Below are 10,140 nucleotides of genomic sequence, written 5' to 3' on the forward strand. Positions count from 1 at the left end.
GCCTGGGGAACATGCCCACGCCTTGCCAATCCCCAGAGCGGAGCCAGGGAGTGGAGTGTGCTGACAGACACACACTCTACCTGTGGAGCTGGACGTACAATCAGCCTCTTTAACCACGTGCACCTGCCAACAGAAACAGGAAGTGTTGGAAGAGGGGAACGGGTGTGAGAGAGACACCCACAAATATCCCTGCATACTTTTTTGGTATTCTCCCCTGAACACGGTGCCAGGCACGCAATTGGCACACAATGGCTGTCAGATGCCTCCAAATACCAGCCTGTCCCATGGATGTTCAAATGAGAGCAGAATCCAGACTTCTGTCCCCTTGGTCACCAGTGTCCACTCCCATCACCCCCCAAGTGGTCGCCACATTTCTGCTCCTCAGCAGGGTCCTGTCTGTTACAGACAAACATGCCTACACCTCTGGTTATTTTGCTTTAAACTACAGACAAATTCTATCTTAGAGTCCGTCAGCCAGCCAATGGCTCACCTAACCCAGCCTCCTGTCTGCACGGGATGGAGGCAGATCAATAGCCCTTAGTCTCTGTAGAGGCAGCGCCCTCCCTCACAGGACTCTGCTGGGATTCACGAGGGCCTCTTCCAGCAGTGGGGAAGCCTGAGCTTCGGGGAATTGAGGCTGCGGTGACCTTTCTCTCCAAAGCCCCCCTCCCCGTTTCCTCGGAGAAACCCTCTGCCCGCTTGCCCGGCCCATGCCCCGCAAGGCGCCCGCCACCTCTCTGCACATGCTCAGTACACTCAGTCCACAGCGTTCCTGCCGGCTCGCAGCCATGGCAGCCTGCTCGGCAACCAGCAGTCAGTCGGGCTGAGGCCCTGAGCCCCAACTGTCAGAAGGCTGAGGCGGAGGAGTTTGGGGCTGTGGGTCAGTCCCCTTGGGGTCAGACCTGTGGACTTGGGCAGGAGCTCTGGTGGGCTGGGACAGCGGAGTGTGATCTTGGGCCCCGGGTGGCGCGTCTGAACAGGTCTGTGGAGGTCACGACCCTGGGATCTCAGCTGGGGCTAGAGTTAGTCCTGGAGGTGACTGGATTAGGAAGGGAGTCTGTGGCCTAGATTAGGGGTCAGTTTGTTATCAGGGTTAGGCCAGCCATATTTGTGAGGGGAAGTACTGTTTTAACCCTGGGAGTCCTTACAACTGGGGAGGAGGAAAAAACTAACATATATTGAGCCACTGATCAGCCAGGTGCTTTCAGTATGTTATCTGCACCATAACTGAAGTGCGTGGTGACATGAGCACGCAGCTAGCAGTCCGTGAAGGATTTAAAGCTGGGTTTCTCTAAAGTCACAACACTTGCTTTTTCAACCCCTCCCCTATCTCCTCAGCTGAGGTTCCCGAGGCAGGTGATTCAGAGAACAGCCTGAGCCGCTGTGGGAGCAGGTGGGGTCTGCTAACCGTGGAACTGAGCCCTGCACCAGCCAGGTGCCCTCTGCTGGGCTGGGGGCTGCAACTCGGGTAATGGCGGTGCTTGTTCTCACCTCGTTTCTCCTCCCAAGGCCATGGAATCCTCTGCAGGCCCTGGGACGGCTTTGCCCAAATACCGCAGTGTGGCCACGACCCTGAAGTCCCCTTCCAGGACTGGCGCTGCTCCTCCTTGGGGACTCTCCTTCACCTGCCCCTTTGCCATCCAAGCACCTGGCACAACTTGCTCTCCAGGTACTAGTCTCGGCTCCTCTGGCAGAAGTGATGAGCACCCCTCTTGTTCCTTTCCGTTCTTGGCTCTCGACAGTGAACCATGAGGGAGACAACTTGCTTCCTGCAGAAGCTGGAAGGGTTCTTCACCGTGTGGGCTCTGATTTGCTCATGGTATTCTATCCCTCCTGTCTGAACTGTGCTCCTTGTAGCACCTTGTAGAAAGGTGGCAGATGTCAGAGTTGGCATGTGAAGAGAAGGCAGTCAGGTATCACCAGTTAAAGAGCTTCCAGCTCAGTTTACCACCAACTATGAGACTAGCCCTGGCACCACGTGAGAAATTAGGGTTTCTGCAACCAACAGCTAAGGCGAGGTCTCTGGGTACCTCCTCAGGTTTCCTCAGTATCCCTCAGTGATCCTGGCCTTTCCCGAACCGAATCCTTGGTGGGCTGTCTAAAGTGTGATTGCAGAAGGGAAAGGAAGCTCAGCCCTCAAGCATACACATGTGGTGTCAGTTCCAGGGACTCACTTATGTCCAGGCCACTCAGTTCCGTCTGCCCAGGTTAGGGACATACCAGCTTGAACCCTTAAGAACCTGCTTTCTAGATTCATCTATGTGGATCATCTTTTTTTTTTTTTTAAGATTATTTATTTATTTGACAGAGACACAGTGAGAGAGGGAGCACAAGCAGGGGGAGTGGGAGAGGGAGAAGCAGGCCTCCTGTGGAGCAGGGAGCCCGAAGTGGGGCTCGATCCCAGGACTCTGGGATCATGACCTGAGGTGAAGGCAGATGCTTAACGACTGAGCCACCCAGGCGCCCTGTGGACCATCTTGTTTAAAGCCAGAGTTCAGCATCCCTGCCTCCAGGCTTGCCCACAAAGTAAACAGCTTCTTCAGAAAACCCAAACCCTGACTCAACAATCCCTCCCCACCACTGCACCCCTGCTTTGGTCCTGTCCACAAACCTCTCCAGGAGTAGCTTCTTTTTCCTGTCTCTCAGCCCCTTAGCCAGCTCCTCTGTGCTTTCCCTGCTCAAACATGTCCTCCTCCCTTCTGACCCCATAGCACCAAGCACCCTTCCCATGTTACTCCTTTGGTACTACCATCCAAACGTGCATGCCTCATCCTCGATTCCCACAGACTGCCTTTGGATTTACCTCCCCAGTGCTCTTTCCTGGTCTGCTGTTCAGTCTCAGGACCAGCATTAACTCACTTGACTATATCCAAGCTAATCACATTTTGATGACCTTGAAGCAATTCTCAATCCCCAAATGAGAGTTCCCTTCACTGTCCTCTCCTTCTGCCCCTTCCAGCAGTTTATCTTGTCTTACTGGAAGTAAGACAGATCGCCAGCCACTTGCTACATGGATTTCTGTTCCACACAGTCTTCTATGTCATATGCACACTGTGGTCCTGCTCAGATCTGTGAAATGCATTTCTTGATGTTTTTAGGGCTTGGTCTTCTCCACTCCCTAATTCCATTTGCTTTTTCCCAGATATGCATCTTACCACCCGTGTCTCCACATGGCTGACTCAGCATGGCAGGGGCCTGGCTGGTTGGGAAGAGTTGGAGATGCTGCTGACACATGGGTCCTGGCAAGAAGGGGACCAGATGGCTTTTATTACCGGGCTCAGATAAAGGCTGCTCCAGAGGCAAGTTCTTCACATCTCCCAGCACACTCCTCGGAGTGGCCTGTCAATACTGCTATGCCTCAGCTGTGTGTGCCCAGTAGGATAGTTTCTTGGATAGGCACACATCGTTCAGGGCCAGGTTCTAGAAGGGAAATGCAATGGCGGTGAGTGTATTAGTTTGCTAGGGCTGTGTAGCAGGGTAGCACAAACGGGGTGACTTAAAGAACAGAAATGTATTGTCTCTCAGTTCTGGGGACTGAAGTGCAGGTGTTGGCATGTTGGTTCTTCTGAGGGTTGTGAGGGAGAATCTGTTCTACATGCCTTTACTAACTAACTTCCGGGTGCTTGCTGACCATCTTTGGTGTTCCTTGGCTTATAGAAACATCACCCCAATCTTTGCCCCACCTTCACACAGTATCTTCCCTCTGTGCATGTCTGTGTCCACATTTCCCCTTTTTATAGGAACATCAGTCTTTGGATTAGGCACCCACCCTATCAGCCTAGCATGACCTTGTCTCAACTTCTTATATCTGCAATGATCCTATTTCCAAATAAGGTCACAACCTGAGGTACTAAGGGTTAGGATTCTAACAGATGCATTTTGGGGTGAGGGAATACAACTGAACCTGTGACAATGAAGAAAAGAGAGTGAAAAGTGCTCTGTTCAGGAAAATTCAGTGTGTTGAATGATGGGCACCAGCCTAAGGGAAAGAGAAACAGAACATGCCCACATGCACGTCTCTGCCTGTACACACACAAGCCTGGTCCCCCACATGTTGGGAGCCAGGCCTGTGCTTTACTTCCGTGGCTGCTTCCTTCTTTGGGGTTTTTCTCTTCTCAGAGTCAGACTTTGTGACTGTGGATTCATGGAGGGAAGACTAGTGTGAATTCCAAAAAAAATGAATTATAGAATTTCCATTCAAAAATCATTTTGTCGTTTTCAAGGAACTAGTATGTGAATCCAAATGAAATAGTAGCAGAGTTTTGCTCAAATAATAGGCTGTCTAGTGATTAAAGTAATTTGCAACCAGACTGTCTCTTCCAAGTCATACGGAGTTCTCGAAAGAGCTTGTACTTTCAATTAGCTTCAAGACTTCTCCTGCCCTCTCTTTTACGACGTTCATTTGCTTTGTTGAACCTCTGCTCATTGCTGTAATGGCAGGTGCTGAGGGCTGCCCTCACGTTAGGCCACAGCTCCTCCTTGCCTGTGCAGGTCTGTGGACGAATACACTATCTATCCCTGGTTGGTCTTGGACACAGCGACAACACTTTTCAGAAGTGCTGGGAGGAGGGGGAGTACACTGGAGAAAGATCCAAAGGACCCAGGTTATCCCTGGGAATTGCAGGACAAATACATAGAGGAGCACAGGAAAACAGGAAGAGTCTTCCTCTTTCTCTTCGAACAGGAAAAGAATGGCAGGAAGTGATACACAAGAGTTGCCGAGGGCAAAAAGAGGTAGAGGAAAGAGCATCCACACTACAGCTTGCCTGTCTCTGCTACAATCAGCTCTAACAGCATCTGTCCCTGTCCCTTCTCTTGATGGCCCTCACTGTTTGTAAAGAAGGCCCTGGGTCTGGTTCTAGGGCATTGCGGGGAACCACGGCGCCCCCTGTTATACTTCCACACGCCAGATCTTATTGTGTTTTCTTATCCACAGCTGGAGAGACGGGGCGCCCTGCTTGTGGAATTTGAGGTTCCCCTCATCACAGACCTGAAGCTGCCAGCCCAGTGGCAGAATGTGGTCTTAGAAGATGATGTCATTCAGTTCTTGCCATCCATGGAATGCTTGCTGTGACCTGGGGACACGGTGCTTGCCCCCTGGGAGCCAGACCAACAGCGGTATGGCCCTGGCACCATTCTCTTGGCCTCAGAGGCAAGAGACCCCCAGAGAGGTAAGGGAAACAGCTCCGACCTAGCGTCCCCAGGCGGAGCCAGGCTGGTAGGAGAGAGCAAAAAGTGTCTTAGAGGCAAGCTGAGGGTCGTAGAGGTGAAAAAAAAAAAAAAAAAAACCTTACCCCCTCACTTGCAGCTTAATCCTGGATGTGGCAACGGACAGATGAATCCTATCTTTCAGATTATATAATACCTTTCATCAGAGCAAAAATAGCCTGAAACTATTATGTCTATGTGGGTTAGCTAACCTATGGTGTGATGAGGTTAAACTGGGGCCACACCAGTACTCATGACTGGTCCCGCATCAAGTTATCCACGGACTGGGAGAGTCCCCTTCTGCAGGGCCAGCAGTCAGCATCATTGCAATTTCGAGAATGACAGGAGGCTTCTCTTTCCCCATGAAAATCGAGCCCGGGAGGTGCATGCCAGTGCCCCGCGAAGTGGCAGTAAATAGGGAGCCGGTGAGGGAATGTTCCTGGCAGGCTCTCCACGGAGAGGTGCCCTGCAGGAGGCTGGCGGAGCAGGGGGCTGCACTGAGGTTTGCTTTGGGGGCTAGGAGAACCCTTGTCCCATGATATAGAAGAGGTAATTTTAACAAAATGTTGCTCTTTCTGTTACATAGCATCAGAAGAAGGAGAAATTACTGTTCACTTCTGGAACGGCAAGACAGCTAGTGTGCCTAGAGGCGGGGTCAGGTGGGTGCCCCCTCCTGTCTGGAAGAAGGCTGTGGGGAGGCCGCACAAGCCTTCAATCAAGGAGCACGCTGGCGCCCTCCTCTGGGCCCCTTGCTGCTCTCCACTTGGACCGGCTGCTGGATGGGTCACCAATGGGCTTTCTCCGGGCACTCTGTTCCTGTGTCCTCCCTGCGTCCCCCAGGCCTGCTGCCAACTGCTGGGCCAGGGCTGCCTCTGCCCTTGCCCCTTGGCTGGACCTACCTGGTGGCCTCTAACCAGGGCCAAAGAACATCCAGAGGTAGAACTGAAGCCCACAGCACCACGTTTGCCCCTAGAGGGTCCTAAAGAAGAGGAAGGAGGGGTGCAAGCTCCCCTGGGGGTTTCTTCTTCTTCCTCTTCCTCCGAAGAGGATTTGGAGAATGATCTGCAGGTTAGCCTCCCCCAGAGGCTGATGGTGGACAGCACAGTCAACACAGACCCCATCCTTCTTGAGAAGTCTCCAAGGAGGCAGGGTGGCCTATGCCAGCCCGAGTGGAGGTATTGGAGGAGAAACGGGTCCCAGCCGCACCCTGGGAAGCCAGGTATACCTTCTTGTAAGGCAGGGCTGGGGGCCCTGCTCTCTTCCCTCCCATGTGTCTTGTAGGGATCTCATGCACGCATCCCCCATGCTAGGATTGGAAGTAACACTTAGGAGTGTGGCCATATTGAAGGGGAAGCTGTGATAAAAGGGAAATAGTAGGTTTCCATTTGAGCAATAAAACCCCGTAAGAGGGGATGGGCTGATCTTCATGTGAAGGTTTGCATTCCTGTTTAACAACCCTCTTTTCTTCACTAGTCTCTACTGACAGGGTGCTGCCTTTGTCTGTATTTGCCTGCCCCCCACCCCCTCCTTTTTCTCCGGGGGCCCTTGATTTTTCTCTAGATGAATAGTCAAAATGCCTTCAGGTGTCGATTAGAGTCTTCAATGGCCCGAGAGGCACAGAAACTGGTCTTTAAACATTCATTGGTCATCAGGCCCTACTCTCCCCTGGTCCCCTTAGTAAATCAGAGTGGGAGGAAGCAGGGCACTGCATCGTGCTGCTCATTCCTCACGAGAAGGGGAGGCAGTGCTGTTGATCAACAGCCATCCCATCTTCACCTTGAGCTAAGAACCCCGTGACGCCCTCAGGTTTAGAAGCCGTGTATCACTGACATGCCTCATGCCTGTCCTATCTAAATTCCCAGCAGGGCCTGGACAGAGCAGAAGCCCAAGTCAGCAGGCAGAGGCAGCTGGGATAAGCCCAGCCCTAGACTAGATTCCTGGGGCCCTGGGGTCACTAACCGAACATAGAGTGAACTAAATGAACCTTCAGTTTGGGGCAGGGAGGCTGTGTGGTTAGAGTACCACTGCTAAGGGCTTAACGATCTCCAGACACCACCCACACTGGGACCCGCTGTGGGTCCCTGTTTGAAGCCACTGGCCTCTTTCCAGGACAGCTGCTCAGCTGAGGGACCTCTTAGCCACGAGGATTTCACTCTTGCCCCAGGGGTAAGAACTTTGTTGGTCTTCAGTTCCAGAAAGTTGAGAAATTATTTCTACACCGAGAGACCGTCTTGGTGACTCCTGGACCCCTGGGCTTTGGTGGGGCATGGGGGTGGACGGGTGGGAACGGCATAAGTTGGCTGCTCTTGTACTTTATAGGTGTTCCAGACCTTCCTTGGCTTTCCAGGTGTGGGATTCTCCCCCTGCCCCACGGAGAGAACTGGAGGAACAAGAAGTCAGCTGTGTGCAGCTGAGCTCCTCCTCCCCTCTCAGAGAGGAGCCTTTGTATTGAAAATACCAAGCTGGGCAGGATCTTGGGCTTCTGGGAGACAGTCATGGATCTCATGGCGAGAGGCTGTGGGAGGTGCTGGCAGAAGCTACTAGGAAACAACTGTTCCTCTCAGATACACCTGCCCTACAGGTGATACTATCAAGAAAATGGTGCCCAAGCCTAGAGATACCATGCTAAATTCGCCATAGCTTCCACTGCCTCCTGTTTCAGCAGACTGGGGAAAGAAAAGCGGTAACTACCCCACAGACAGGAGTCTGTAGGGAGCAACAGAGAAGCACCAGGCTCGGCCTCAGGGGGGGGATGCCAGAGGGGTAACCAGAGGGGCCATGGTGCTCACACAGGTTTCAGACACCAGCTCTGCGTTCCCAGTACTGTAGCTTGGCTCCCCAGCATTCCATCTGGACTGGTTTCAAACCTGGTTAAGTCCACACCTCTTTTCCCTAAGCACACACTGCTCGTCTCCCTCCACTGCCCAGCCACCCACATTCAGTCTCTCTTCCCACCACATTTCAACAGATCCACTCTAAAGTTTTGTTTCCCCCCTGCCCTGCCAAAAATTCTAGTAATTGTCCGTAAAGAAGATAAATATGGTACCTTCACGTACTTGGTCTGGTTTTCCCTTAGGTACTACTAAGATCATTTGTCATGACCCAGGCAAAGGTTAATTCTTAGAGCTGAACCATGAGGATCCTTGGACCTACCCTCTGCCAGGTCCCAAGCCTGTGTGCAAAGCTATGGAGAATATACTTGTGTCGGAGTGTGGAGAAAAGGGCCATCCCTGGCCCTTGTCACGGGGGCAGGGAGGCATTGTGTGCCACAAGTGACTAGTGAGGATGAAGTGCAGAAAACCGGGTGTGCACCAGCACCGGAAACAATGGCAAACACCAGAACTTTCCTTTTCTCCCCCTCCAGATTTTGTTGCTTTTAGGGAAACATGCTGCTTTGTTTCTCCTAATTGTGCTTGACAGCCTTCAGTCAAGTACTGATGCCTGACGGTCAGCCTTAGGCTCTGCCTCATGACAATCCTCTTGTGTGGTTCCCTCTGCCCTCCATGCTTCTTGTTACTTCCCAAGTTCCCGTTTGATCCCAACCTAACAATTCTAGGAAGGCCAGGTTGCTGGCTGCCCGCAGTTACTTTGCTCTCCTCCTGAGCTTATAACTGAAACAGGATTTAATCTGTAGTTTTAAAAGCCTGCAAGAGGATGGATTCCTGTAAAGTAGTCCTTCCTTTTCAGATTCTTTTCCTACTCCCCAGGGAGTCACATCTCCCATTATTTTATTTTTGCCTCACACCCAACCTCTTAAAACCTTGCCCCCCCGCCCCCCCCCAGCTCACTACCTCTTCTTTGTGATCAGTGTGATTTATAAGCTCCTTTGACAGATGGCAGTTGCCCACCTTTGCTTCCCCTGCTGGCTGTTCTGAAAGTCGTGTCTGATACCTTCTCCCATCTAATTCCAAAAGTGGTTATCAGATAAAACCTATCCAAAAAGTGTAATGGCCAGAAATGACTAACAAACTTTCTCTTTAAAGAGAGCAGTGGTAGGAACTTACAGTTAGATTCTGGCATCCTAACATAGTTCCACTTCAGTCATCAGGACCAATCCCATGGTGGCACATGCAACGTAACTCACTGAATTTGGGGTTTAGGAACAAGACATGGAACCATCTGGAGAGAAAAGAGGGGCAACAAACAACAAAGGGTACAGAGTGTAGTGCTGGGGAATACGAAGGAGCTGGTCCTGGAAGCAAGCGGCGTGAAGCCACCACAGATCCTGCCAGAGGACGGTGAACACAGAGAATGGAGTCCGGGAACAGCGACCCACCAGAGGGACCAAAATGCCCTCAGACTGAAAGCCCCGAGGAGCCAGGTAAAGCAGGATGGCTGGGAAGGGGCTCCTAAGGACTCCTCATGTGGTTCTTCATGCCCCTTTTGAGAATGAGAACTCCCATGCTGTCTTTTCCCAGGAAAATGCACATACCCACGATTTTGCATTCCATTTCAGAAGGCTTACAGAACCCACAAAGCTGATCACAGGCTTCTTATGGAGGTAAGGATTCCACTTAAGTGACACTCTTGACCCTACGGTGATGGGCATGGGTCTGCCTGACTAGGCCCTCTGTCCATGGGAGTCCATTCCTCACTAGGAACACTAACACAGCCCTACTTAAAACTTGGCCTTAATCATATAAAACGCTGGCGTTTGTCCTGAGGAAAGACTTGTCACGTTCAGAATGAGATGAACTACCAGGCAACCAAACTGGCCAAAGGCAGCTCTGCTGTTGGCCCAGTAGCTTCAAGGAGTTCAGGGCACATCACGACTTTTTAAGATCAGTGACTTTTGATACTTAAAATTACAGTCAGCATCAGACTCTCGGGATTTTTTTTTTTTCTTATAGGAAGCTAAAAGAGCAGTGGTGGTAACTACCTGAGGAGGCGCTACCGAGTGGCTGCCAAGTTGTCCTGTGACGGCTGGGGACA

The 10,140-nt window shown here is 51.7% G+C and overlaps 1 protein-coding gene across 1 annotated transcript; it reads left to right on the plus strand.

The window, feature by feature from the left end:
• The first annotated feature begins 1,512 nt into the window (after positions 1-1,512).
• CUNH11orf16 (chromosome unknown C11orf16 homolog) lies at positions 1,513-10,091 on the plus strand. The gene is made up of 4 exons (XM_073883007.1): positions 1,513-1,669; positions 5,795-6,427; positions 9,309-9,529; positions 10,059-10,091. Exons 1-4 carry the CDS (start codon positions 1,513-1,515, stop codon positions 10,089-10,091), a joined length of 1,044 nt encoding a protein of 347 aa, XP_073739108.1.
• Positions 10,092-10,140: the final 49 nt, after the last annotated feature.

This window comes from Callorhinus ursinus, unplaced genomic scaffold, assembly GCF_003265705.2.
Source record: "Callorhinus ursinus isolate GAN/ISIS: 27379988/994484 unplaced genomic scaffold, GSC_fseal_2.0 scaffold49, whole genome shotgun sequence".
Taxonomy (NCBI): Eukaryota; Metazoa; Chordata; class Mammalia; order Carnivora; family Otariidae; genus Callorhinus; species Callorhinus ursinus.

Bases quoted from the DNA above. Each gene is read 5' to 3' on its own strand.
- CUNH11orf16 (XM_073883007.1), top strand. From the start codon at position 1,513: ATGGAATCCTCTGCAGGCCCTGGGACGGCTTTGCCCAAATACCGCAGT. The intron at 1,670-5,794 runs GTACTAGTCTCG...TCTGTTACATAG, and splicing joins TGGCACAACTTGCTCTCCAG to CATCAGAAGAAGGAGAAATT. The intron at 6,428-9,308 runs GTATACCTTCTT...TTTGGGGTTTAG, and splicing joins GCCGCACCCTGGGAAGCCAG to GAACAAGACATGGAACCATC.